The 27,836-nt window shown below is 54.2% G+C and overlaps 3 protein-coding genes across 3 annotated transcripts; 1 reads left to right on the top strand and 2 right to left on the bottom strand.

Annotated features, from left to right (window-relative positions):
- Positions 1-599: 599 nt before the first annotated feature.
- MAP3K10 (mitogen-activated protein kinase kinase kinase 10) lies at positions 600-16,788 on the top strand. The gene is made up of 10 exons (XM_072967055.1): positions 600-2,236; positions 5,790-5,970; positions 8,875-9,023; positions 9,480-9,655; positions 10,276-10,522; positions 12,067-12,183; positions 13,987-14,164; positions 14,276-14,388; positions 14,715-15,395; positions 16,187-16,788. Exons 1-10 carry the CDS (start codon positions 1,555-1,557, stop codon positions 16,507-16,509), a joined length of 2,847 nt encoding a protein of 948 aa, XP_072823156.1. The 5' UTR covers positions 600-1,554; the 3' UTR covers positions 16,510-16,788.
- Positions 16,789-16,964: 176 nt separating this feature from the next.
- Positions 16,965-19,194, bottom strand: TTC9B (tetratricopeptide repeat domain 9B). Its single transcript, XM_031681779.2, has 3 exons — positions 18,772-19,194; positions 18,011-18,193; positions 16,965-17,171 (listed from the first exon to the last, which is right to left on the bottom strand). Exons 1-3 carry the CDS (start codon positions 19,184-19,186, stop codon positions 17,062-17,064), a joined length of 708 nt encoding a protein of 235 aa, XP_031537639.1. The 5' UTR covers positions 19,187-19,194; the 3' UTR covers positions 16,965-17,061.
- Positions 19,195-21,659: 2,465 nt separating this feature from the next.
- Positions 21,660-26,966, bottom strand: CCNP (cyclin P). The gene is made up of 7 exons (XM_072966401.1): positions 26,940-26,966; positions 25,290-25,487; positions 23,770-23,859; positions 23,537-23,692; positions 22,806-22,964; positions 22,564-22,715; positions 21,660-21,835 (listed from the first exon to the last, which is right to left on the bottom strand). The coding sequence occupies exons 1-7, from the start codon at positions 26,964-26,966 to the stop codon at positions 21,670-21,672; spliced, it is 948 nt and encodes a 315-aa protein (XP_072822502.1). The 3' UTR covers positions 21,660-21,669.
- Positions 26,967-27,836: the final 870 nt, after the last annotated feature.

Raw genomic sequence — 27,836 nt, 5'->3', positions numbered from 1 at the left:
AAAAGACCCAGAATTTTGCGGCTTACAAGCTTAAAGATCACGAGCAAGTCCGAACCTCTGCAGGGTTCAGTTTCCTCATTCTTTAAATGGGAAGGCAGTGTTGTAAAAATCACGGTTGTCGTGGTGGCGGTTTGTAAGTTTAAAATCTACCTTTGATTCTTGTTGTGCCATTTATAATTGTGACCTTGGACAAGTAACTTTACTTCTCTATGCGTCATCTGTAAAATGGGGACTTTGCGAGGGTTTAATGATACCATGTGTGCAAAGCACTTAGCATAAGATGCACGTTAAGCCCGTTAATAAATTGAAGTTTCCATTACGGAAGGCGGGGGATTCTCGCGTTCTGACTGAGGAGACAGAGGAACCCAGAGCTGGTGGGGAAAGAAGACGTGGCTGTGATTTCCCTAGGGACACCACACACACACATCCTCCCAGCCCCGTTTTCCCCCTTAGAGGCCTTACCGTCAGCCCGACCCCCCAGCCTGCTGGAGCCCGTGCCCGCGGTTTGGGGGCTGCCTCCCACAAGCGCGAGTCGGAGAACGGACTACACTTCCCGGCGTGCACCCCGGTCGGGGCCCCGAGGGGCAGTCCAGCCGCGGGGACCTCTTCCCGGCCGCGTTAGAGGTTCGGGGCAGTAACCACCATTCACGAAGCTCCTGTTTTTCGCTTTACGAAGCGCGTCAGTCGCCATCAACCCCACCTTGGGCAGCGGCCCCCGCAGGGTCTGAGGAGCGCTGGGCCCTCTCCTTTCCTCTTCCAGGCGTCCAGCCCACCGCGTCCCAGGGAGGGCCCGAGGCCAGGCGTATCTCCCCGGGAGGATTCCTTCGGCCCCGTGCAGCTCTCAGATTGGCCCGAGGCCAGGTTCTGGAAGCTGAGGGAGTGGGCAAGGACCTCGAGGCCGCGCTGCCAGAGACTACAACTCCCAGGTGGCACAGCGGCGCGGCGGCAGCGAGCACGTCACTCAGGCACAGCCGGCGGCCCCGGGAAGCGGCGCGGGCGGGGGCATGGGCTGGGGCTGACGGGGAGGCCGGTGCTGAGGATGGGGGCCGCCCGGCCGCCCCGCGCTTGAGGAGGCCGAGGGGCGCGCCACCCCGTCCTGGGGCGGGCGCCCCCCGGGCCCCGCCAGCCCCGCCCCGCCCGGCAGTCGTGGCCCGGGATGCGGAGCCGGGGGCCGCCGGTGGAGCTGCGCGGGGTGAGAGGCGCGGGGAAGGGGGCTGCCTGCTTCCCTCGCCCTCGTCCCCCACCGGCGGGCCCCGGCAGGAATTCGGCAGCCGCGCCGCCAGGCCTTCTAAGCGCCCTGACATATAGGGGGGACAGGTGAAACCCTCGCCCTACCCCCACCCCGCCCTGCTGGGACAGCTGAATCAGAGGGGACGACCCTGCCCTTTTAAAGAGGCTTTTTCTTGCTCCTGCGGAGGGCCTCCCAACCATGGCCTCCAGGAGCTCCCTAGCACCCGCAGGGACTGCGCCCCATCCTGGCCGCCGAGACCCGCCCTCTGCATCCCGCGGGCAGCCTGTGTGAAGCGGCCTCCCGCAGCCCCCGGCCCCTCCCCCATGGAGGAGGAGGAGGGGGCGGTGGCCAAGGAGTGGGGCACGACCCCCGGGGGGCCCGTCTGGACCGCGGTCTTCGACTACGAGGCAGCGGGCGACGAGGAGCTGACCCTGCGGAGGGGCGACCGCGTCCAGGTGCTTTCCCAGGACTGTGCCGTGTCGGGCGACGAGGGCTGGTGGACCGGGCAGCTACCCAGCGGCCGTGTGGGCGTCTTCCCCAGCAACTACGTGGCCCCCGGCACCCCCGCCGCCCCCACTGGCCTCCAGCTGCCCCAGGAGATCCCCTTCCACGAGCTGCAGCTAGAGGAGATCATCGGTGTAGGGGGCTTTGGCAAGGTCTATCGGGCCCTGTGGCGCGGCGAGGAGGTGGCAGTCAAGGCCGCCCGGCTGGACCCTGAACGGGACCCGGCAGTGACAGCAGAGCAGGTGCGCCAGGAGGCCCGGCTCTTCGGAGCCCTGCAGCACCGCAACATCATTGCCCTCAGGGGCGCCTGCCTCAGCCCCCCACACCTCTGCCTGGTGATGGAATATGCCAGGGGGGGCGCACTGAGCAGGGTGCTGGCAGGGCGTCGGGTGCCCCCTCACGTCCTGGTCAACTGGGCTGTGCAGGTGGCCCGGGGCATGAACTACCTACACAATGATGCCCCTGTGCCCATCATCCACCGGGACCTCAAGTCCATCAACAGTAAGTGGTGTCCTCCCCCAAATACTTGCTACCATAGAACCTTGTGAGGCTAAGCCTAGGTGGTGGGAAATGGGGACACCAGAAGACACTTCCTGGGGCAAGAAGGGGCAGCAGTATACCTTTAGGGCCAGGTGAGGCAGTCCTTGCCCGATTAAGGGAGGAAAAGGAGGCCCAGAAAGTTGAAGGAATACCTGCCTCCTAGGCTACAGTCACAGTAGCTCAGTAAATATGTATCCATGGACTCTGTGACAAGCCTTGTGTTCCCTGCTGTGAGCAGGACAGATGTGGTGCCTGGCCTCATGGTGCTTACTGTCCAACCGCGCTTCCAGAGTCCACCAGGCAGAGACAGAACCTGGCCTGTAGCCAGGGTCTCTCAACCTCAGCACTGTTGCCATTTGGGGCCAGATGACTGCAGGGGGCTGCCTCGTGTGATGTAAGTTATTTAGTAGCATCCTTGGCCTCTACCATTAACATTCCCCACTTTCCCATCCCCAATTATTGCAACCAAAAATGTCTCCATACTTTGCCAGATATTCTCTGGACGGCAAAATAGCCCCCAGTTGAGAACCACTTCTGGAGTACTTCTAGCCTCTACCCCAGCTCACCAAGACAAACTGGGAAAGATGAGGGAGGAGGGAAAGGGGTGTGGCTTATGTAAAAGATTCCAGGCTGCCTGGCCTATCATTGACTCTCCAAAGTTGATTGGTTGGTTGAATATGGCCTGGGGCCAGATGGAAGGCAAGGTTCCCCATGATGTCAACAAATATTAATTGAGCACCTATCAAGTAGAAGCCCAGCAGAGGCCTAAACAGCCATGGTTTCTGCCCTTATGGCGCTCACAATCTAGGAATTTCATTCATTTTTCCAGATATTTCCCGAGCACCTGTTGTGTTCCAGACCCTGTCCTGACCCTTAGGATACAGCAGGGAAAAAATCCTATCTTCCTGGCTCTCCCGTCCTTCCTCTGCCCCGTCTCATGTCCTTTCACTTCTTCATTTATTTGTTCATTCTTTCATTTGGCATTTACTGGGCCAGATCATATCCTAAGCAAGAAAGGCCAGCATGTTCCCTGCCTTCACATGAAATGTGAGGGTTTCCTTTTTGCCCTCAACCCTCACATCTCCTCTATTTCTGATTTCTGTCAATTCCATGTCTTGAAATTTGTTTGACTTCATCCCACCGTGTCCACGTTAGTTGCTTTCCCCCACCCCCAACAACCAGAAGCCCCTAGAACAGAGGGGCTGTTTCTTCCTTACCTCCCAGTCCTGGCATTCGTACACTCAACAGAGAGCTGTCAGGTGCCCTGGGTGGGCCAAGCCCTGTGCCAAGGATGGGGAATTGAGCAAGACAGACACAGATGGTCCCCACCTTCATTGATGTTCATCATGTTCTAACTCCCCTGAAATGCTGGGGAAATGGAGGCAGGACTGACTGCCGACATGCTCCTCTTGAAGGTTGGGATCCCTTCTTGGCCCTTCCTCACCCCTGCTGATTCACAGCCTGCAGGTGGGATATCAGGACATGCTCCCACACCCCCAAATTTTTCTGTAGCCAGTGTCACTTAGACAAAAGGTCAGTGGGGCTCTTAGCCAGGGCTTCCTGCTCAGGCAGGGAAACTGCTCCATGCCTGAGACAGAGGAATCAAGGTCTCCCCTAAGGAGCACCTCACTGATGTCATTCATTCATTGGTTCATTCAACCAATAACTCTGAAGTGGAATTAGGTGTTCTAGGCACTGTCCTGGGTTCTGGGATTACAGATGTGAACAAGGCAAGATTCCCCCGCCTTATGGAAATTATATTCCAGTGAACAGAAATAGACGGTTAATATTTAAATAGATAAAATTTCAAAGAGCTTCAGGGGCTCTGAAGGAAATAAAGCAGATAAAGGGTGGGGCAGAGGGAGCTCTTTAGATCAGATGGTCAGGGAAAGCAATATTTGAGCAGAGACCTCAACCCAGAGGACCCGCCTTACAGAGATCTGGGCAGGGCACAGGCCCTGAGGTGAGGATGAATTGTTAGAGGAGCAGCAAGGAGACCAGAGGTGTTAGAAGAGCTGGAGTGAGGCAGAGGTGGAAGAGACAGGGCAGAAAAGTAGACGGGCCAGATCATGTTAACCTCGGGGGCCATGGTGAGGACTCTAGGTATTTTATTCAACGTAGTGGAAGCCATTAGAAGATGTTGGAGTGACATAATCAGATATACATATTTTTAAGTCAATTGATTTAGGCCTAGCCTAGAAGATGCAGAAATAAAGTATAAGACCATGGGGTGTTCCCTCTGTCACAGGATCACTCCACAAACAGGAGAGGTAAGGACCCAGAGAGGGAGGACTTCTAGGAGGTGGAGTCACATGCTAGAGGCTCAAGAGGCTTCCAGGAGGAGGGAACATTTGAGTTGGGCTTTTTAAAAGGGACAGGATTACCAACTGTGTTACCTTGGGCCATGGTCTGAGCTCTCTAACACTCAGTTTCTTCATCTGCCAAATGGGCATGATGAAGAACTGCCTCATTGTTATTCTGACTGGAGAGATAGCCAGGCATGGTCAAATGCAAAGGTGGAGAAATAAGGAACAATTCTGATGATATCACACACTGATAATAATAGCTAATGCTTTTAGAGGGCCTACTATTGCTTCAGCCAAAAAATCTTGTCTCCAACCCTATAAGGTAGATGCCATTATCGTCTCCATTAAACAGAAGAGAAATTTTAGTGTTAAAGTAAATTGTGTAAGGTTATGCAGCTCACAAGTGGCAGAGCTGGGATTCAAACCCAGGCAGGACACTGTACACTTTGGGGCCTCTGTTTGACAGAAGGTAGTAGAATATCATAGCAGTTAAGAGATTGGGCCCTGATGACAGATCTAGTTTGGGTCTTTGCCCCACCACTTTCTTAGCTGTGTGATGTTGGCCAAGTGACTTCATCTCTCTGAGCCTTAGTTTGCTGGTCAATTAAATGGGTTGCTTGAGAGGCCTCTTAAGGCCTAGACTTGGAACTGGCACTCCTGTCACTTCTGCCTCATTTTATCAGCAAAGCCAGTTGCATGGCCAACTCAGAGTAAAGGAAAGGGAGATACACTCTGCATCTTTCATGGAAAGAATTTTGAAGTCACGTGGCGAAGAATATGACACAGAAAGGAGGAGAATTGGGGGCTGTGAATCCACCTATCCCCACAGCAGGTGACAAAAAGGAAGACCATCCCCTTCTGCTCATGGTTGGTAGTTGCCACTTCTGGGGTGGTTGGGAATTCAAGGCCAGGACCAAGGAGAACCAAGGCCTTGGCCTTTCACTTGACCTTTCACTGAGCTCCCTAGAGCCTAGGTTAGAGTCAGGAGGACAAGGAATCCAGGAGAAGTTCACTGAAGCCTGGGGCAGGGATGAGACCAGCGTGGAAGGGTTCGTGGTATTTGAGGCCCAGAAAGGAGCTGGTAAAGTGGGGCCACCCAGGGCAGCAGGGGAAGAACAAGGAGGAGCTTCCCACTGAGGCGGGGGCAGGACACGCGAGTCTGCAGCCCCGCAGGCCAGGGGTGACCCACCTTTCTTCCTCCCCTACAGTCCTCATCCTGGAGGCCATTGAGAACCACAACCTCGCAGACACGGTGCTCAAGATCACGGACTTCGGCCTCGCCCGCGAGTGGCACAAGACCACCAAAATGAGCGCCGCGGGGACTTACGCCTGGATGGCTCCGGAGGTTATCCGTCTCTCCCTCTTCTCCAAAAGCAGTGACGTCTGGAGGTGCTGACAGTGGGACCGGGGAGGCCTCCTGGAAATGGAGGCGGGAGGAAGGGGGAGAGGGCAGAGTGGGAGGGACAGTCACTGGCTGAAGCTGGAATCTGGCCTGGCAAAGAGGCCCGCCGAGTAGGTCAGACCGTCAACCCAGCACCAAAGCAGGTGTCCCCTCTGCTAGCAGAAGTGAGCTGAGGAGGACTTGGATTATAGTTTAAAATTCCAAAGGTTATAAAGATAGGCTGGCAGCACCCAAGGCCCCTCAAACACCATCAAGTATGCTGCCCCCCTCATCAAACAAGAGATTGAGACCTTTGGAGGCAACCATTCATTCATTCATTCATCCAACTGTGCTGGGAGGTAGGGATACAGCAGTATATAAAAACAGACTCATTTCCTGCCCACAAGGATAATACATACAAACATACATACATGCACAAGAAGTTGAAAGGGCTGTTTTTAAGTTAAGAAAATTGTAAAATAATTTTTAACAGATAATAAGTTAATTCATCAGAAAAAGTATTAGATGGTCTTACAAACTAAGGGGTTGATCGAAAAGCACTCTTGAGGGCTGGTGGTGACCTCGGAGAAGGCTTTTCTGAGAAGTGATACTTGAGCTGAGTTCTGGATGACGAGAAGGAGCCAGCCATGCAAAGTTTGGTGGGGGAAAGCTTCCCAGGCAGAGGGTACAGCTTCCACAAAGGAGAGACTGAGGTGAGAACGAGCTTGGTGTGTTCCAGAAACAGCCATGAGACCCGTGTGGCTGGAGTGGAGCAGGCAGGGAAGGAAGTGGTAGGAAATGACATGGGAGAGAGAGCCAGAGGACCCTGCAGACGAGGGACCAGACTCCAGGTTTATTCTAAGTGCGTTGGAAAACCATTAGGGGTGTTTGTGAATGACATGTTCTGATTTAGCATCGCAAAGTCTCCCTCCACTGATAGGTTGTAGGGGACAGGAGTTGGGGCAGGAGGCCAATGAGGAGGATTTTCATCACCTGCAAGATCTGGTGGCAGCAGAAACTCAGCATTCTACTGGGGGGAAGCCAAACCCAGATCAATCCCCAGCTGAGGCTCCAGATGGACCAGGCTGCACAGTCATGGTATTGGGGCAGACAGATCAGGCAGGAGGTCCCAACTAGAGCAGCGCAGCCCTTTGGGGGAGAGTTTAGGCTGGTTTCACATCAGCTATTCGTTTATGGTCCCAACATTTATGGAAACCATATTTTAGTGGCAAAGAACAGGAACCCCCCCCCCCAAAAGGCTGATATTTTTGTGCTCATGTAAAGCCCAGGACTGAAACGGTGCCCCCGGTGTTAGGGATTCAGGGTCCTATGTTAGGATTTTTAACAGGGGTGTCATTGACATTGGGCAGGATAATTCTTCCTTGTGTGTACCTAGTGAGGTACTGTCCAGTACTTTTCAGAATGCTCAGTATCCATGGTTCCAAGCCACCAAATGTAGATAGCACTCTTCAGTCATTGTGACAATCAAAACATCCCCACAGGTTTCCAGAGACGTAGGAGAGGTGGGGAGGGGGTGTCTGGCCACCTCCAATTACAAGCCACTGTTATTTTCCTCCACCTTGTATGGCCTCCATTCCCAGTTCACTTCATGGTCCAAAATGGCTGCTTGAGCTCCAGCTTTTATGTCTACATTCCTACCAGTAGGAAAGAGAAATGCCTCTTTAAGGATACTTTCTAGAAGTCACTTGCACACTACACACTCTCCTATATCCCACTGGCCAGAACCATTGTTATATAGGCATACTTAGCTGCAAAGGAGGATGGAAAATTATTTCAGGTAGCATTTGCCCAGCTCAGGTATACCAGTGCTGTCACTGAGAAAGAAGGGGAGGCTGTCAGCATGAGGGCAGGGGTTGTGTCTATCTTGTTCCAGTATCTGGAACAGTGCTTGGCACACAGTAGACATTTAATAAGTATATGTTGACTGAATGTGTGTGGGGATGAGCGGGGGGAGGCACGGAGATCTTTTACATGTTAGGCACTGCATAAAACAGTGATCAGGATCCAGAAGGAGCACAGTTTACTGGAGAAGATGGACACGCAGGTGACTGTGGTACAGTGATGCATGCTCTGGTATCGTGCAGCTATTAAGGATGCTGTCGTGGGCATCTGGCAGACCTGAGTCCAAGAATGGCTCCACTACTTACGGGCTGTGAGACCTTAAACAAACAACTTAACCTCTCTGAGCCTGCACCTGCTCATTGGATAAAATGAGGGCCATATCAGTGCGATCTGCTTTACAGGAGTATTGGGAGGCCTAACGCGGTGCTGGCCTGGCATAAGTGCTTTGTAAATGTTACTGTTAACTTGTTTTTAGAGGTAAGCGTGGAGGGTTCTATGGGAACATAGTGGAGAGGCCTCCAACCCAGCTTTGGAGGCTGTGGAATTAAGGAAGCCTTCCTGGCAGAGGGGGCACCTGAGTTGTGACTTAAAGGGCAGTTACACAAAGGAAAGGGTGTTCTCGACAAAGGGAACAGCATATGCAGAGGCCAGAGGTTAGGAAGAACAGGCTTTGTTCAACTGTTCAGTGTGGCTGCAAGATGACGCTCGGGTTGGTATGAGGGCTGAGAGTGTTTAGAGGCGAAGCTTCAGGGGTCAAGATCAGGAATAAGAAGGGTGGATTTGGCCAGTAAGCACAGGGAACCCACTGAAGGTTTTCAGGCAGGGGAGAGGGAAGAGAGGCAGAGCAACGGAGAGACATCAGAGAGCCAACTCCACCACATCTATTTGAGACCAGGCCGCTGGAGATCAAATCAGGTGTTTGTGGCCTCACTGGCCAGGGCTGGATGTTGGGAGGAGGGAGGCCCACCATGGGACTCGAGGCAGGGCTAGGGTGTAGGTAAGGATTGGGGTGGGCTGTGGCATCACCCCTCCCTCTCCCCCACCTGCAGCTTCGGGGTACTGCTCTGGGAGCTGCTGACGGGTGAGGTCCCCTACCGTGAAATCGACGCCTTGGCCGTGGCATATGGCGTGGCTATGAACAAGCTGACGCTGCCCATCCCCTCCACGTGCCCCGAGCCCTTTGCCCGCCTACTGGAGGGTGAGCCAGGGCCCCGTGGAGAGGGTAGGCTCAGCTTGGGGTGGCAGGTGCCCTCAGGTCCAGACCTCACCCCTTCACACCCATCGATACCAGTGGGCCTGGGAGTGTGGGAGAAGCGGCTGGAACCCTTGGACCATGAACAGTCTCCCCAGTGCTTGGCTTCATGGCCTCCAGACCCTTGTTCTGGCCACACCCACAGCTCTTGAGGGCCACCTGTTAGGATTCACTGGCCCCGGGAGTCCTCCCTGATCCTTGATTCTGCCAACTCTTGGGGAGCAGGTCCCTGAGTTTCTCTCCTCAGAGTTTCACCAAGTGAAACACTGCCAGGAATTTGGCTTTAATTCCTTCCCCTCAGCTCCATGGGAGCTATTTGTCCACAGTCCCTTGAAGTCCTTCCTCCACTGAGCAGGCTGAGGCCCCAGAGTGTGACCACTGACATCTCCACTCCCACCCCAGAATGCTGGGACCCAGACCCCCATGGGCGGCCAGATTTTGGCAGCATCTTAAAGCAACTTGAAGTCATCGAACAGTCAGCCCTGTTCCAGATGCCACTGGAGTCTTTCCACTCGCTGCAGGAAGACTGGAAGCTGGAGATTCAGCACATGTTCGATGACCTCCGGACCAAGGAGAAGGTAACCCCTGGACTGAGGGGACAATGTGGGAGGGATGGAGCAAGATCCCTGAGTCCTGATACTTTAGACCAGGCAGAGTCCCTTCCCCTGAGCCCAGGATCTTTGGGTCCATGCAGGGCCAAGGGACCCTTTTTTGCATATTAAGAAAAGCTTCCTGTTTGCAGATTGATAAGAAAAAGGCACCCTGCACTGAAGTACTTACAAGTGGCATTGCATGAGGTCTGAGATTGGCTTTAAAATCCTACAGCAAAAATGAGAGGGAGAGGGGAGAGAAGGAAGGTGATACGTGAAAAAAAACTTGCAAAGTATACATAATTGTTGAAGTCGGATGATGGGTGGGTGGGGTGCACTTTCTCTCTCTGCTTTTGTGGATGTTTGAAGTTTTCCAAATTAAAGACTTAAAAAATTAAAAATTGAAAAGGGAAAATAAAAAGAAAAGCCACCTCTTTCTTTGGTCTAACACAGTCCCCTGACCTGTGAAGTGAGTTAGATTGTGCCCAAAACTTGCCCCACAGCAGGATGCCCCTGCTCAGAGCATCAGCCAGCCCCAGCAGCCCTGGATCCATCCCTGGGGAAGAGTAGCTCAGCCCCTCTCCCCAAGCCACCCCTTTCTTCTCCAGGAGCTCCGCAGCCGCGAGGAGGAGCTGCTGCGGGCAGCACAGGAGCAGCGCTTCCAGGAGGAGCAGCTGCGACGGCGGGAGCAGGAGCTGGCCGAGCGCGAGATGGACATCGTGGAGCGTGAGCTGCATCTACTCATGTGTCAGCTGAGCCAGGAGAAGCCCAGGGTCCGCAAACGCAAGGGCAACTTCAAGCGCAGCCGCCTGCTCAAGCTGCGGGAAGGAGGCAGCCACATCAGCCTTCCCTCCGGTACCCACCCGCATCCCCTGAGCATCCCCCAAGAGGCTGCTGGGAGCATCCCTAACCCAGGGGTTACCTCTTCTATTTATTTATTCATTCATTCATTCATTCATGCTTTTTTATTGCTAAATTTAAAGATGACAGAAAAACTATACACCTTAATGAGTGAGTAGAATCACGCCCACAAAAGCAGAGGGCCTATAGCCACCCTAGTTGCCTCCACATGCCCCCTCAAACACATCCCCCTGCCACCCCAAGAGTTACCCCTGTCTTGACTTTTAGGGCAATCACTTCCTTACTTCTCTGTATAGTTTTGTCTCCCAGCTATTTGTTTAATATATTGTAATCTGCCTCTATTCCCTCCTTGCCAATAATTTTTTGAGGAACTGCTTCATTTATCCTGTAGCATTTCTCACAGTCTGGATTTTGCTGCTTGCATCTCCCCAGTATCTCTTAACATATCTCGCTGTGCCCTGAATTTCCTATAAATTGCTGTTAGGTCAAACCATGTGAAATTGCTGATGTTCGGCCATTTTTGACCTACAAAAATAGAAGTTTCACATGGACCAACCTAGCAGTTGGATCTCAGGACTTAATAGGTTTCAAGTTCAGGTTTGATTTTTTTTTTTTGAAGACTGCTTTCTAGGTAATGTCACAAGGCATATTGTGCTGGTCGTCTCTCCCTTTGTGATGTTACAAGCCCCAGAGCAGTGCCCCGAACAGCACTGGCCAACAGAAATATAATTCGAGCCACATGTGTAATTATAAGTTTTCTAGTAGTCACATTAAAAGAAGGGGGACAGGAAATAAGTGAAATTAACTTTAATAATATATTTCATTTAGCCCAATATACCCAAATGTTATGGTTTCATGTATAATCAGTACAAGAACAAAATTGTTAACGAGATTTTTTACCTTCTTTTTTTCACACTAAATCTTTGAAATCTAGTGTATGTTTTAGATTTCTAGTGCATCTCAATCCAGGTGCTAAGTTTTCATCAAAAATACTTGACCTGAATTGAGATTTCATAAAATGTACAGTTGAAAAAGCAGATTCACTTACCCAAGTAGTTCCAAAGACACGTAAATGTTTCCAGTAACCAAACCGAGTATCCGTTTTTAAAGGTAAATTTAATTAGCTGCAATTAAACAAATAAAGGTAAAACCCTCCAGTTCCTCCACTGCACAAGCCACATGTGAAGCACTCAACTGCCGCATGTGGCAAATGGCCACCATATTGGATACGCAAGCCTAGATCCTCAGAGTGGTAGTTCTCAAACCTGAGTGTGCAGCCCTGGGAACTGGGGGACTGTTACACCAGGTTAGATTGCTGCACCTCACCCTCACAGTTCCTGATTCAGGGAGGGCCCAAGAATCTGCATTTCCAAGCAGTTTCCACTAGACATTGATGGTGCTAGTCTGGGACCACACTTGGAGAACCACCGCATTAAGGAATGCAAAACGGTGACATTCCTTCTGTCCTTCTACAAAGGGAACCGCTCTTTTGCTACCCATAGAACCGTGTGCTTAGGAAAGCCTCTTTCCCTTTGCAGGCTTCGAACATAAGATCACAGTCCAGGCCTCTCCAACCCTGGACAAGCGGAAAGGATCCGATGGCGCCAGCCCCCCCGCAAGCCCCAGCATTATTCCCCGGCTGAGGGCCATTCGCTGTGAGTATCTCCCAAAGCCCTGACCAGTCAGTCGGTGAACAAACTTATCTGAGCACATACCTTGTATCAACCCAGAGCAACATCAGGGGATGAGACAGGCAGGGTCCCCTCCCTCATTCTCATCAGGGGAAACATAACAAACGAGTAACCAAGTTGGTAGGCAGGAGAATTTCCTGTAGAGGGAAGCACTGTAAAGGAAATCAGGGAAGGGAATAAAACAGAATTGCTATTTTAACATCACAAGGAAGGCCTGTCAGAGAAGCTGAGGTTTGAGCGGGGACCCACATGGTAAGGAGAAGTGACATATGTGGAAATCTGAAGGAACGGTGTCCCTGGCAGAGGGAACAGCAAAAGCCAAGGCTCAGAGGTGGGAACAAGCATGGTGTTCGTCAGCCAGGAAAGCCGGCTTGGCTGGAGCAGAACACAGGGAGGGAGAGCAGTAGGTCTGTGGTCAAGGATTTGACAGGGGCCAGATCACACTGGGCCGTAAGAGCCAGGATAAGGAGTCTGGATCTTATTTTAAATGTGACGGGGGAGTCTCTGGAGGGCTGTGAGCAAGGCAATGATAAGATAAAATCCACCTTTTCCCTCAGGCTGCTGTGAGGAGTAGGGATGGTAGGAGGTCAGGAGTAAAGGCGGGAGACAAGTGAGACGAGGGGCCTGAACCAGGACAGGGGCCTGGGAGAGGGGAGGTGGCCAGTCAGCTGTGTGGCAGAGATGCGGGTGTCAGGGTTTGCTGATGAGCTGAAGGGCACTTGGCTGACTCCTTAGTTTCTTGTGCCACATTGTTCAGCCCTGTCCTCGCCCCACATACTGCTCCCCTATAGCACTTGCTTTGTACCAGGCCATTCTCCTGAGGGGACGCAAAGACAAATAATGACCAACGGTGGCAGTCGGTACTAGTAGCAGGGTACATTCAAAGTGTAGCAGGAACAGAGGCGAGAGAGCAACTGACTCTAGCGAATAAATGGCTCCAGAGCTGGAGGCCTGAAGGGCAAGCAGGCAGGCAGAAGAGACTGAAAGGGAACAGAATTCCAGTGAAGGGAACCGCCTGTGCAAAGGATGGAGGTATGAAAGCTGGGAACTGGAAGACACGGGGTCCCACCACAGCACTATTGCCCTCTGCCCAAGTGTCCCATGCCATCTCTCACCTTCCTCTCCAGCACCAGCCACATTGGCCTCCTGGCTGTTCTGTGAACACTCCAGGCATGTCCAGCCGCAGGGCCTTGGCATCTGCTGTTACCTCTGCCTGAAATGCTCCTCTCCTTTGTATCTATTTGACTCACTCCCTCACCTCCTTCAAATTCTTGCTCAAATTTCTGCTCACACATGAGGCCTTCCCTCACTCCCCAAACCCCCATCTTGCTTCATATTTCCCTCAGCACTTACCACCTTCTAGCTCCCTACCCACAGGACTTACTAGTGTGATTCTTATTGGCCGGCTGTCTTCACCCACTAGAATGTAAATCCCCTCAGGGCAGGGAGTTTTGTCTGCTTTGACCACTTCTGCCTTCACAGTACCTGCCCTGGTACTTGGCACAAAGTAGGTGCTGTAAACATTTGAGAATGAATGGACAGCTGAAGGGTCAGGCTGTGAGGAGTGCGGGGCTGGGCCCTTGCCCTGGCAGCAGTGGGGAGCTCTGGGAGGAGGTAGAGCTGGGAAGAGTCAGGACTCAATTTAGAATCCAAGCTCCACTGGGCTTCCCGCTGGAGGGTGGAACCAGTGTGGGAAGAGGAAGGCTGGGAGCTCAACGGGGACAGACTCTCCAAGACCCAGTAACCAAGTGGCTTCTCTCGGCCCAGTGACTCCTGTGGATGGTGGTGGCGGTAGCAGCAGTGGCAGCAGCAGTGGTGGCAGTGGGACATGGGGCCGCAGCAGTGGACCCCCAAAGAAGGAAGAACTGGTTGGGGGCAAGAAGAAGGGCCGGACCTGGGGGCCCAGCTCCACCCTGCAGAAGGAGCGGGCTGGAGGAGAGGAGAGGTACTGGCCACATGGAGCCCAGCCTTGTCCTGTCCCCTCCCCCAGGCCCATGGCGGCCAGAAGGCTTATGTCCCGCCCCCACCCCCGCCTCATCTGTGGTGCCCTCTGCAGGCTGAAGGCCCTGGGGGAAGGAAGCAAACAGTGGTCATCGAGTGCCCCCAACCTGGGCAAATCCCCCAAACACACACCCATCGCCCCAGGCTTTGCCAGCCTCAATGAGATGGGTAAGAGGGTGAGGGCCCCTTTCAAAGGGAGAGGGAGGGGTGACCATTCCCCCAGGGTTGTGGGGAGAAAGCGGGATTTCACTGAGCCAGCCCGGAGGACGCATTCGTGGGCTCCAGACAGCCAGTCTCTGGGGGTCATTCCCAGGGCAGGAGGATTTGGGGGGAGAAAGATTCGAGAACCATGCTTAGTGGGACTTGGTGGTTTCGCTGTTGGAGGGGTCACTATGGGCAGCTCCGTGCCTCCAAGTCCCCGAGGGCTGAGGGGCCAGGGGCGAGCCCCGGAGCCCAGTGAGTCGAGTCCAGTGACAGCCCTTTCCCGGTTGCAGAGGAGTTCGCGGAGGCGGACGGAGGCGGCAGCGTGTCCCCCTCCCCCTACAGCACCCCGTCCTACCTCACGGTGCCGCTGCCCGCCCAGCCCTCCCCGGGGGCGCGGGCGCCATGGGAGCCCCCGCCGGCCGCCCGGCCTGGGCACGGCTCCCGGCGGCGCTGCGAGCTCGCCCTGCTGGGCTGCGCCACGCTGCTGGGCGCCGTGGGCCTGGGCGCCGACGTGGCCGAGGCGCGCGCGGCCGACTGCGAGGAGCAGCGGCGCTGGCTCGACGGCCTTTTCTTCCCCCGCGGCGGCCGCTTTCCGCGGGGCCTCAGCCCGCCAGGGCGCTCCCCGGGCCGCCGCGACGACGCGGCCCCCGGCCCGGGCCTGGCGCCCTCGGCCACGCTCGTGTCGCTGTCGTCCGTGTCCGACTGCAACTCCACGCGTTCGCTGCTGCGCTCCGACAGCGACGAGGCCGCAGCGGCTGCGCCCTCCCCGCCGCCCTCCCCACCTGCACCCCCGCCCAGCACCAACCCCCTGGTGGACCTGGAGCTGGAGAGCTTCAAGAAGGACCCCCGTCAGTCGCTCACGCCCACTCACGTCACAGCCGCGCGCGCTGTGAGCCGCGGGCACCGCCGGACGCCCTCGGACGGCGCGCTGGGGCAGCGGGGGGCGCCCGAGCCCACGGGCCCTGGCCCTGGTGAGTGAGGCTCCACGCGCCCAGGGCGCAGAAAAATGCCCATCTCCCCTGTCCCCGCCAAGGACTAGTGTCCTAGCCCAGCGATGACCCCTTGGATGCCGAGGCGGCCTCCTCCGGCTTAGCATGGGGAAGAAGGGTCTGGGTCCCCGTGGCCCCCACTGTTTTGCGAGGCCTTGTGGGTCACCGGGTAATTGAGACACAGAATGCAGCAGAGGTGACAAATTCTAATGCCTACAAGGGCCAGGCAGGTGACATTAATGGCAACAGTAATTACTAGCATTAACCCCCATGTGCCAGGCACTTTTCTCTGTACGTTTACTAACATGACAAAGATGATTAGAACAGAAAGGAGCTAAGTACCTCCCATCAGGCACTGTGCTACTTGTTTTACTGTTACTGTTATTGTTTTATTTAATTCTCACCTATGTAGTGAGGTGCTGTCATCCCCAGTCACAGGTGGTGGCATGCCTAAGGTGTCTCTGTGGGTCTTTGTGAAGTTGGCCTAGTGGAGAAGAGGTGTGAGGGATGAGGGCTTTGTCTGGAGGGGCAACAAGGAAATGGGCTCTGAAAGATTAAGGATTGTGCCCAGAGTTGCATCCAGATGGGTGAGCAATTAGGAGAGTCGGGGGGTGGCTAGGTAAAGGTCTAAACCCTGCTGGAAAGTGGGCCCAACAAAATCACCAGATCTTTTTCAAGAGAAGTCAGATTCCAGTTTTCATGTACATGCTCCTGGCTTTTAAATACCATCCTCTGGCCGACCCTACTCACCTCATTTCATCCTCTCTTACCAGGCCCTCGGGATCCCCTGGACTTTCCCCGTCTGCCTGACCCCCAGGCCCTGTTCCCCACCCGTCGACGGCCCCCCGAGTTCCCTGGCCGCCCCACCACCCTGACCTTCGCCCCAAGACCCCGGCCAGCTGCCAACCGTCCCCGCCTGGACCCCTGGAAACTGGTCTCCTTCGGCCAGACACTCAGCATTTCGCCTCCCAGCAGGCCGGACACTCCCGAGAGCCCTGGGCCCCCCAGCATGCAGCCCACGCTGCTTGACATGGACATGGAGGGGCAGAGCCAGGACTGCACAGTGCCCCTGTGTGGGGCCCACGGCTCCCGTTGAGGCCTGCCCACCACCGCCCGCCTGGGCAGCCATGAATGTAGCGCCCCAGGCCCCGCCCCAGCCCACCATGCCACAAGGCAGGGGAGGCCCTGGGCAGGATACTCACTCTATTTATTGGGGAAGGGGAGTGGGAGGGCACTTAATTTATTCCCTTGTACCCCAGGGGGGCCCTGTGCCCACCCTGTGGTTGGGGGGAGGGTGGGCAGGGATACTCAGGGACAGGGCATCACGGGGAGATTCGGCACAAAATGCAGCATTAAAGGTAACCCCTACCCCCTACCGGGCATGGCTGTGTGTCTTTCCGTGGCCCAGGCCCTGATCCTAGGTCATCCCCAATGGGACACCCCCGCCACCCCATGCTCCCTTACAGGCCTCTCTGGATTTCTGAGGTCCAAGGGGTGGAGCCCAGGCCCATGTCCCCTCCAGGGCCCCCATAAGAATACCACACAAAGAGGTTATGGTCACCAGTGACAAGTGCTTTACCAGTGAACACGAGTTGGGGGAAGTTACACGGTGAGGGAGTGGGGTGGGGACTGTCCCCCCCGGTCAGCCTCAGCCAATGACATCCCGAGTCCCGGTCCCGGCCCCACTGTCTTCCCGCTGGAGACTGCAACGGTTCATCTTCAGCTGAGTCAGCTGGATGTAGCGCAGGACATTGGTGTCTGCAGGGGAGGTGGGCAGGGCATTATCTGGGAGTCCTGGGGCAGCAGGTGATATCTGCACCACCTCGGCTCACACCTCATTGTCCCCAGCCTTCAGTGGCTCCCCTGCACAGCTGGTATTGCCAGAGCCCTTCTCCAGAAGCCCCAGCCAAACAAGCAGAGCACAGCGTGTCACACCTCTGCCAGGCTTGCATCTGCTCAGAGACTCCTGTCACACTTCTCACCCTCTAGTGACATCTGCACGAAGCCTGTTACTCATCAAACCACTTAGCAAAACTAATCTCGCCTCTGCTCGCACACCCTGTATCGTGCACCTGTTGTGTTCCCTCTTCATTGGCTTTTAATAGAGAACCAAGTTGGGTGTCTGCCCGCCCCCAACCTCCCACCACACACACACCCGTGATCTCCCGCAGGGCAAGGACAAGCCTCCAGCTCTGCCAAACCCACCTCCCACCAATTTCCTGGCATTCCCAGAAAACAGGTGAGTGAATAGGTGTGTGAATGGGTTAGTGAGTGAGTAGATGAAAGAATCTGAGGGGAGGGGTAAATGGAGTTGGGGGTGAGTGGCTAGGGAAGTGGCTGAGTAGGTGAACAGGAGGCATCAAGATGGGTTAATGACAGAATAGATGAGAGGTGGTTGGATGAATGTCAGAGGAATGATAGGTGAATGGACATGAGTGAAAGGCAGGGGACTGGTTGAGAGGGTGTGTAAGTTGTAGATGGGTGGAGAGTGGACGTGAGGTGAGTGGTACAGCACTCCCTGAAGCAGCTCTGCGCTGAACCTCCTGCCTTGTTTCCTCCGCTCTAGCCCTTTTCCCTGCTCCCAGCCCGCCCCTCACCTGTGGGCTCCCGGCTACGGGCCTCCTGCAGGTAGCGCAAGGCGCGTGCATAGTCGCCCAGGTGGTAGAAGGCAATGCCGGCGCGGTAGGTAGCCTTGAAGTTGCCCTGCTGCTTCTCCAGCACCTTGAGACAGTACTCGCGCACCCGCTCATAGTTCACCAGCTCCGACTGCAGCAGACAGGCTGCGGGGGCACAAAGATCGGTGCTCTCAGAATCTGTCAACACCCTCAGACCTCACTTCACCGTGAGGAGCCTGGCCTTCAGACTACAGGGAACCCCTACCCTTTTCCGTGGCTGAGCCCTGCCTAAGGGATTGCTCAGGCCACCCGGGGCCGCCAAGCTTCTGACCAATCAGGATAGAATAAATCTGCGCCGCCGCTAGAGGGCGCGAAAAACACAGACAGGGGGCTCTCCCGTGCTTACTGGGAGCTCTCCCGTGCTTACTGGGAGGTGTCTATAGGGGAGAGTACTAAGGGCGATCTCAGAGGTGAGGGTTGGGTCCTTGAATGGCTTATCCAGGGTAAGTTTATCTCACCTGAGGTTCGCAGGTGACAGCCCAAAGTCCATTTCCTGCATCCCAGCTCCTTCCATCCCTAGACACCCAAACCCTCTCCCTGATCAAGCGCTGAGTTCTCCCCACCACAGACGCCAGCCCTGGCCCCTTTAAGCCTCCAGCTACCCCCCGCAAGACTTGACGAGTGCCCCTCACTTCCTACCCCTGGCACATATGCACCCTCTTCTCCCCCCGACGGCCTCGTACCCGTGAGAGAGTCGTAACATTCCACCTCCGTGTTCTCCACCAGGCGCCGCTGCTCCTCGCTGAGGCGGGCTGGCCCCGGACTGGTGGCAGGCCCGGAGGCGGGGGCGGGCAGGCCTCCAGGGCGAGCCCCTTGCGCCGCCTTCAGCTGCAGCAGTGCCCGATGATACTTGCCGATGGCTTCCCGGAACTTCTTCTCTCGGTAGCAGCGCTGGCCCTCTGCCTTAAACGCCACGGCGGCCCGCAGGCTGCTGTCGAGCGCCGTGCCCAGACCCCCCGACGGCTCTGGGGCAGGACTGGACCGAGCCGACCCATGGCGGGCCCCAGGACCCGGCGGGGAAAGGGCGGGAGGCGGGCGCGGCGGAGGCTCAGGGGCAGCGCTGAGCATCAGCACCGGGGACAGCGCGCCGCGCTGCATTGTGGGAAACTCCTGCGGCCGCCGCTGCAGCTACCGCATCGCCCCCCGCGGGGCCGGTCCCCACCCTTTCTCCGCCCCCGCACCTCCAGCAGCCGACTCCGGCTGCCCCCTATGGGTCTAGAGAAACCCCTCAATACTTCCCCACTCTCTCCTCCAAATCTCTTCTTCCCACTCCCCTTACCCTCCACACCCTCCTGCCTTCTCTCCTCTCCTATGCCCAAAGCCAACAAACCTTTCTAGAAAGAAAGAACAAGTCTGGGGAAAAGAGCAGGAAGATAATCTCGTGGAAAGCTGGTTTCAGCCCGCTTAGCATTTGGCATAGTGGATAAGAACACCGGCCATGGACTCAAGGTGCCCCAGATTCAAATCCCTGCCTATTTTCTCACTAGTTACATGGGTTGGACAAATCACCGAAATTATCTGGAACTCTGTATCCTCATCAGTAACACAGGACTATGATAGCTGCTTTGGAACCCATTCGTTTATCTCTGCAACAAACAAATACTGATATGTGTCTGTGTTCATCTGGGCTGCACGATGCTGGGACATAGGAGAGACTGAGAGCCTCAGGCCCTACCGTCACTGGGTCCCTGGACAAGTGCGGAGACAGATCAATGATGCAGCCGTGGGCCCCCAGAGTTGGCCAGCCTGAGGAGTCCAGGCAGAGGGGTCGGGGCTGGGATGGGGGAAGTGCAACAGGCTCTGAGGGCTTACAGGAGGCCCCTGGCCTAGGAGAGGTGGTGAGTGAAGACTTCCTGGAGGAGGCGAGAACTGTATGAACTAGAGAGATCTGCTTCTTGCCTTCACTGAACTCAGTCTCTGCATAGGAAAAGCACTGGGAAAGCAGTCAAATGATAGCCCAGAGTAAGGAGCACAATAAGAAAAGTGTACAGAAAACACCTGAAAAGCTTTTGAAAGAAAAACTGATGGTGAATGATTATCCTTCAACCCTTCTTAGCCGCCTTCTCAGCAGTGGGACCTTGGCCAAGCGCCTTGATCTTTCTCCACCTTCCTTCTGTGTAACACGGAGATAACAAGCAAGCTAACTTCTGAGTAGCTGTAGGGACTGAATTACATTATGCGGGTAAAGCACGTAGCACAGTGCCTGGTGCAGTAATAGGCAAATGACAACCGGTGCTTATCACCCCGAGACTGTGAGATATGTGATAAGTGCCTGACTCTGAGCCAGCATTCGCAAATAGTTGTTGAATGAATGAGTGAATGGGTAACTTTATGTGTTAGCACCATTACCCCCAAGACCATAGCTTGGGTCTCATTCACAAGCACCAAGACTATATTTCCCCCATCCCCGCCTCCTCCCACCACACATTCTTCCCCTGGAAGTCCAATGGCATGTCCCACCCACCAGGCCCAAACCTGAACTTGACACCTTCCATCTCAACTACAGCATCTGTTTCTATATTTTAATGTTCGTTGCTGAGTTTCTCCCTGACCCCTGATCCTCCAAACTTGAACACCTCAGTGGTGGAAATTTCTTCCTCTCTGCACCTCCAAACCCAGGCTTGGTTAACAGTCTAATATTCCTGAGATTAGATTCCAGAACAGCATCGGTCACCTTTCTGCACCTCGGGCGTGTTTTTGTTTTAATTAAAAACATGGAGACCCACTGATTCATAACAATTACTTGCTGAGCATCTACTAAATGTCTAGGTGCTTAGGAGACAATAGTACCTAACTCACAGTCCTGCTGGGATGCAATGCTAGCACTTTCACAACACCTACTAGGTATCAGACATGGTCCTAAAGCTTAACGTTGATGTTAACTCACATCCCCATCACACAACCGCAAGGTCGGTGCTGTAGTTATACCCATTGCCACTGTGGCACTCCAGAGGTTAAGTAAATTAGATTCCATTTAACAAAAGTGCGTGCTATCACAAATGGATGACCCTCACAGGCCAGCATTTGTGATGTGCTGGGCTTGTGCAACCATTAAACAGATTGAATTCGTTGCTAACATATAAAAGCAGAGAGATTTATGGAATCACAGATTGTCAGCTTCACGAACGAAGGCTGAAAATCTGGCAACATCAAAGTAGCTTTCCTCATGAGTAGGCCGGGGATTCTCAGTTTCTCACAGTCCCCATTCCTCCTACCTTCTCTCCAACCCAAAGATCGAGGATCATTCAGCTTGTGTTGCAATTTTCCTCTCAGCATCTCGGACTCCTTCAAGCATTTGCGTTTGGGATCCCCGGTTTACCCCGCTGAGCGGCGCTTTTGGAAGCCCGCCAGTGCCCCCTGGCGGCGGAATACAGAATTCTCATCGCGTCTCCCAGTCGCCTTTAAGAGATTTGGTGAGAACATCCAATCAGGTGGACAAGACGCCAGAGAAGTGACTAATCAAAAGCGAGAGATGGGCCAAAATTCGACCAATGAGGACAGAGAGCGCACGGAATAAAAGAAACTCTTTTATTAAAGTGGGAGACGGACACACACAGTATTTTTTGTTGAGGTCTCCGGGCTCAGGGAGGCCCGGGCAGGGGGTGGCGGAGCAGGCGGGCGGCGGCGAGGCTGGTGCCGTGGCGCTGGGGCCGCGCATACTTGAGGAAGATAGCGGCGCGGCCAGGAGCCGGGCCTCGGAGAGCGGCGCGGACCATACAAGGCTCGAGGGGGCTCAGCTCTGTCCGGCTGTGATGGGGAGACAGAGAAACTGAGGCGGCGGCAAGAGTAGCGGGGGACAGGTCCTCGGAGCTGGGAGCTCGAGGCTGAGAAGACAGGTTGACCCGGGTCCCCAAGGACTGCTCAGGAGCTCTCTGGAGGTGGGACACGCGGCCCATTATCTAGAGTGAATGATGGCCGCAGAGGAGGGGCAGACCCTCGATTCTCCCCGCAGGGTGCGGCTATGGGAGAGCCAGGACTCACGGAGAGAGGAGTGAGGCTCACGATGGGCAAACAGCTTTATCCCAGAGGCACCAGCTGGAAGAAAAGACGATTCATCCTGCCCACCCCACCCTCCATCCCCGGTGGCATGGTTAACAAGGAGAAGAAGGGCTCTAGGAGCTAAAGGGCCACCACATTCGCAGCCAGATGGGGAGCTGGGGAATTCGAGGCTGGCAGACCTCTCACTGTCAACTCTGGAACGCACTTAGGATCTTCTCAGGCCCAGAAGATGCTTTATTTTTCACCCTAGGCCAAGGTTAAGGGTCCCCAAATCTGGACAAATACTCTATTCTCAGACAGCCCCAGAGAAAAGCAAGTGGGACCCTCCTGTCTTGGAGAGACACCTCATTCTCTCCCACCCAGAAAACAACTCTCGCTCCTCCTCCCCTCCAGTTGTCTCATATACTCGGAGATGGTAAAGACGGCGACCAAGAAGTCAGGTCCCTGAAACCAGAGACCTTCCGCCGCGGCCATACCTGTAAATTGCCGGCTCAGGTCCGGAGCCTGCCCCCTCGAGCACCCTGTGCGCCAGGCTCAGCGCCGCAGCTGCGCGGCGACCGGGCTCCCATACTGCGGCCTCAGCCTCCAGTAGAGACAGCTCCAGGAAGTAAGTGGCAAGTAGCAGCACCTGGCATTGCGGCGGGGAGCACATCAAGCCACGCCCCTACCCACGCTGGCCACGCCCCTAACCACGTGGGCCACGCCCTTGCCCCCGCACCTGTGGGCTGCTCCGCGCCAGGGCAGCGAGTAGCCCGAGGCAAAGTAGCGGTCCTGGGTGGTGCAGCCGGAAATCCAAGCGGCTCAGGATGCGGCGCTCAGCGCGCAGCAGCTCAGCCCGCGAGAAGGAGCCAGCGCCCAGGAGGCAGAGGGAGGCAGACTGGGGATTGGGGGAAAAGAGGTGGGGTTGGACCCCAGCTCGTTACTCCCTGCCCTTGAATGCCTGGGATCGGTTCAGTTCCCTTAACTACAGAATGGGGTCATTGATTTGTTGTCTGAAAGTTGTGGAAAGCTTCAGAGACAGTCTTCAGAATCAGACAGACCTGGCCCTGGGTTTGAGTTCAAACCCTACCATCCACTCACTGTGTGTCATGGACATCCACTGAAGCTCTCTGAGACTCAGTTTCTTCATAAAATGGAGGTATTACTCCCTACTTCAGGCAGTTCCAATAAGGCACTAATTTATGCATGTTAACTATAACTACTCAAGAAAGACTATACTATAACTATTCAAGAGTCCAAGTCCCAACTGCTTGACTTTTGGCAAATGTCTTCCTCTCTCTGAGCCTCAGTCTCTTCCTCTGTTAAGGGGACACATTAGTAGCCTCTACCACGAACAGACAAGCTGGGATTCCAAGAGTAGATATAGCGCTTGCTTGGCACGCAATAGGCGTTTAATCCGTGAAGCGACGAGAAAGGGCTCCACCCTCCCAAGCCCCACCCCATAAGTACCTCGGGAAGCACACACTCTTCCATTTTGCACGCCACGAACAGGCAGGCCACGCCCAGCAGCTGCAAGCGGTGTAGGCGCACTCTGCCCGTGCACAGGTAGGAATCAAGCAGGTGCACGGCCAAGTAGAGTGTGTCCCCCTCCAGGCCCAGGTACTCCTGGGGAGGGGCACGGGTGACCAGTAAGGTTCTTGTTCGCGATGCAGACCCAGCCCTGCCCCCTCCTTGGTACATACGTGCACCTGGACCAGCCAGTCCACCACTAGCGCCCGCATCTCCGGGGTCACGGTGCGGGGCAGGGCCCTCCGGGGCAGCGCGCGGCATACCTGGTGTGGGGTGAGGACGGCCTCATTCTCCACACCAGGGCCTTGGTTTCTTTCCCGAGCTCCAGCCCTGGGTGCAGCCATCTCCTCACACCAGTTGGATGTCGCACAAGTGTCACACCCAAGCAGGCCTCCAATGTCTCCTCAAAATGTGCTCCTCTTCTAAGTCCCCGTCTAGAACCCTAGACTTTGTTGTGGACGACTCCCTATCCATCTCTCCAGTCTGGCCACAGGACTTCCTGAGTATCTCCCCCTAGGTTCCTGGACTCCACTCTTGGTCACCAACCCTCAACCCATCCTCAGAGCACCCAGAAGGGTCTTTCTAAAGTAGAAATCTGACCAAGGAACTCTTCATCTTAAAACCCTTCCATGGCTTTCAGTACCCTTAGGAGAAAAATCTTAATTCCTCTCAGAATCCCTCAGGCCCTGGTGCAACATCACCTGTTCCCTCTCTCCCCTCACAGTCCACACTCCAGCTACTGCAGGCTTCTTTTGGCCCTAGACTACATCAAGCTCATTCCTACCTCAGGACCTTTGCATGTATGTATCTTTCCCTCCACCTGAAATGCTTATTCCCACTCCTTGCATTGCTGACTTAGTCACTGAAGTCTCAGCTAAAATTTCCCTTTTTCTTTACTTTCCCTTGCACCCCATCATCACTTTCTACGTTATCACTTTATTTTCCTCATAGTTTTTTCAGTCTGGAGATACCCGGTGTCTCCTTGAATGTTTTGTCTGTTTGCCCCACTAGGCTGCCGGCATCACAAGGGCAGAGATTTCTGTCCAGATCACAGCTGTGTCTCGGTTCCTAACAGGGACACTGACCTGGGAGAGATGCTCACAAGATGTTTGTTAAATAAATGCACTCCTTCAGTATTTTTTCTGGCAGGCCTATCTCAGACAGGTATCTGTCTGAGATACCTGTGTATTGGTTTTTGTGGCCCTTCTGAAACTATCACCTACATTTGTTGGTTTGTTTCCCCACAATGAGGACAGACTGTCTCATGTTGTTCAGCAGAGCATCTCCAGTGCCCAAAACATGCTCAGAAACATTTGTTAATAAATCGCTAAATATTTGCTAAATGAGTAAATGTGAGGGACAAGTATGAGGGGCTATGCAATACCAAAAGAGGGGCTGCAAACAGCCTGGGGAGTCTGGCAAAGGGCCTTCCCAGCACGAGTAACCATGCAAGAAAAAAACAAGTCAAGAAGTTGTGGGGAGCGGTAGTGTAAGGACTGGGAAGTCAGTGGAGAGAGATGAGAGCTGAGACTGGCGAGGTAGGAGTTCAGAAATGCTTGTTGAGTGAGCATTGGGTGAGCAGGTCAGTTTTAGACTCTAACCCGAACCCCTGGGCTGCCTTCCAAGGATGTTGGTGGCGCCAGAGTTGCCTACAGTCGCTGGTCCAGGAGCATCCCGCCCCGTATCCGCTCACCATGACTTCGGCGAAGATGTCCCCAGCATACTCGCGTTCTCCCTCCAGCCCCAGTGCGGTCAGAGCCTCCTCTAGCCCTGGTGGCGCGCACGCGCCCGGGGGCCTCCCTGGGCGCCCTGGGGAGACTCTCGTGCCCGCAGGGACTCGGTCAGGGACCGGGGTGCTTCGAGGTTCTGGGTCGAGGAAGGCAGCTGGACTCTGCAAGGAAGAGGAGCTGGGGTCAGCACCTGGAGAGAGGCCTGAGCCGGAAAGTGGAACTCTGGCTCCTGCAACTCACCAGCATCCTCCAGGCTGGCTTCAAGGGCCAAGCCAAGCGCCCAACTCTCCGCTGGAGCAGAGGATCCGTGGCAGGCCCTTTAAATGCGCCTGGGCGCATGCGCACTGAGAACGCCGCACCTGGCCAGGTGCATAGGCAGTGACGAATGTTCTACAGGCTAGCCCGGCCCCCTCCAAACCCTCTAGGTCAGACAGCTGGATCAAATCTGCGTCCTGCTACTTACTACATGATCAGAAGCAGCCCCTCGAAGCCTCACTTTCCTTAGCTATAAAGTAGGGATTTCAAAACTCATCTGACAAGAGTTGTCCCGAGGATTTCGTAAGATTATATTTGTTAAATGTTCAGCATGGAGCTTAACACAGTAAAACCTCAAGGCATAGAAGCTATAAGTCACTTAACAAATACCGATGGAAGGCTTCTGTTCCTTGTAGTGGGTACTTAAGAACGAGCAAATCACCTGTAGTTGCTGCCTTTCCCCAAACCCGCAGCCTACCATGGAGGTGGTGATTGGGACCAGTCACCAGCGACCTGCCTGGACTAGTGCAGCGGCCTCTTCATTGCTCTCGCAGTACCTATCTGCAGCCAGAAAGGATCTTGTGACACCTGAAAGTCATAGCACACTCTGCCTCTGTTCAGAATATCATGGCTCCCATGTCCCTCAGGTTGAAAGTCCAAGAGGCTCTATAGTACCTCCCTACCTGAACACGACTCCCATCCTCCTCCCTTGTCCCTCTCTCATCACACTGGCCTACTGGCTCATCCTCGCCCACACAAGGCACACAACTACCTCAGGGCCTTTGCACTGGCTAGTCCCACTGCCCAAAACCTCAGAGAGCCCTCACTTACCATAAAGTGTTTACTCAGATGTTACTTTCTCCATGAAATGTGCCACCCTGAGCATTCCCTGTCCCTATTCTCTGCACTTATTCTCTCCTGAGCACTTACTGCCTTATTTACTGTCTCTTTCCTGACTAGAATGTGAACCCCATGAGGGCAAAGCTTACCTAGGTTTGGGTTTTGTTTTTTGTTTTCATTGCTGTATTCTCAGTGCCTAGAACAGGGCTTGTCACATAGTAAGTACTCAAATATTTGTTGAATGAATGAGTAAACAGGCTGGATGTAATCTAAAAATGATGACCTGGAAGGGCCTCTCTGATGATGTTGGTGATGAGGTGATGTTGAAACTGAAACCTGTAAGAGGAGGAGCCAGAAATGCAAAGAGAAGGGAGAATATTCCAGGTGGAGGGAACAGCATGAACAAAGGCCCTGAGGGAGGAAAGAACTTGCTATTTTCAAGCATGGAGATGTCAGTGAGGCTGGAAAAGAGGAGTGTGATGCTAGGCCAGTGGCTTCCTGTCATACTTGCTCCTTACCTTGGTCACAAGGTCCTTTTGGCCCATGGTTACCTCTCTAACTTTATTTCCTCCCACTCTCCCCCTCCCTCACCCCTGCTGGAGACACCCTGTCTTCTTTATGTTCTCCAAAAACATCAGGCACCTGCCTGCCTCAGGACTTTTACATTCACTGTTCCCTTTGCCCGAACGCCTGATAAGAACCTGAATATTTATATTCTCAGAGTATCTCTGCACAATACAGGCAGACCTCAGAGATGCTGCAGGTTTGGTTCCAAACCACTGCAGTAAAGCAGATATAGTAATAAAGTGAGTCACATAAATGTTTTGGTTTCCCAGTGCATATAAAAGTTGTTTACACTATACTGTAATCTGTTAAGTGTGCAACAACATTATGGCTAAAGAAACAATGTACACACCTTAATTTTAAAATATTTATTGCTGGGGGAAGCATATGGCTCAGTGGTAGAGTGCATGGTTAGCATGCATGAAGTTCTGGGTTCAATCCCCAGACCTCCATTTAAAAATTTTTTTTAAATAAATAAACTTAATTACCTCCTCACTCCCCCCTGCCACAACAAAAATACAAAAAAAAAAAGCACGTTATTGCTAAAAATGTTAACCATCATCTGACAACACAGTGTTGCCACAAACCTTCAGTTTGTAAAACATGCAGGATCTGTGGTGAACAATAAAGTGAAACACGAGATGAGATGTGCCTGTATCACACGAAGACAAAGGGAAAGCAGTGACTTCACAGAGGGGAGACCTGACAGACGCCACCTTAACCAAGTATCAAAGTCATCACCAGGAACAGGACACTGTCTCAGGATGCACTGACAAGGGCACATTATTTCTGGGAATTCCTGTCAAAAATAGCTTCCATGTAACCAGAAGGAAGCATCAGGCAACAAACCT

Source organism: Vicugna pacos, chromosome 9, assembly GCF_048564905.1.
Source record: "Vicugna pacos chromosome 9, VicPac4, whole genome shotgun sequence".
Classification (NCBI taxonomy): Eukaryota; Metazoa; Chordata; class Mammalia; order Artiodactyla; family Camelidae; genus Vicugna; species Vicugna pacos.
The sequence above is the reverse complement of the archived record's forward strand: the minus strand, read 5'-3'. Positions and strand labels throughout refer to the sequence as shown.

Coding starts and splice junctions, on each gene's coding strand:
- MAP3K10 (XM_072967055.1), top strand. CDS start 1,555: ATGGAGGAGGAGGAGGGGGCGGTGGCCAAGGAGTGGGGCACGACCCCC. Junction 5,971..8,874: donor AAAAGCAGTGACGTCTGGAG/GTGCTGACAGTG, acceptor CCCCACCTGCAG/CTTCGGGGTACTGCTCTGGG. Junction 9,656..10,275: donor ACCTCCGGACCAAGGAGAAG/GTAACCCCTGGA, acceptor TTTCTTCTCCAG/GAGCTCCGCAGCCGCGAGGA.
- TTC9B (XM_031681779.2), bottom strand. CDS start 19,186: ATGCAGCGCGGCGCGCTGTCCCCGGTGCTGATGCTCAGCGCTGCCCCT. Junction 18,194..18,771: donor ATGTTACGACTCTCTCACGG/GTACGAGGCCGT, acceptor GTGCCCCCGCAG/CCTGTCTGCTGCAGTCGGAG. Junction 17,172..18,010: donor CCGTAGCCGGGAGCCCACAG/GTGAGGGGCGGG, acceptor CCTCCCCTGCAG/ACACCAATGTCCTGCGCTAC.
- CCNP (XM_072966401.1), bottom strand. CDS start 26,966: ATGGGCCAAAAGGACCTTGTGACCAAG. Junction 25,488..26,939: donor AAAAGGACCTTGTGACCAAG/GTAAGGAGCAAG, acceptor TCTTCCTTGCAG/AGTCCAGCTGCCTTCCTCGA. Junction 22,965..23,536: donor AAGAGTGTGTGCTTCCCGAG/GTACTTATGGGG, acceptor CCCAATCCCCAG/TCTGCCTCCCTCTGCCTCCT.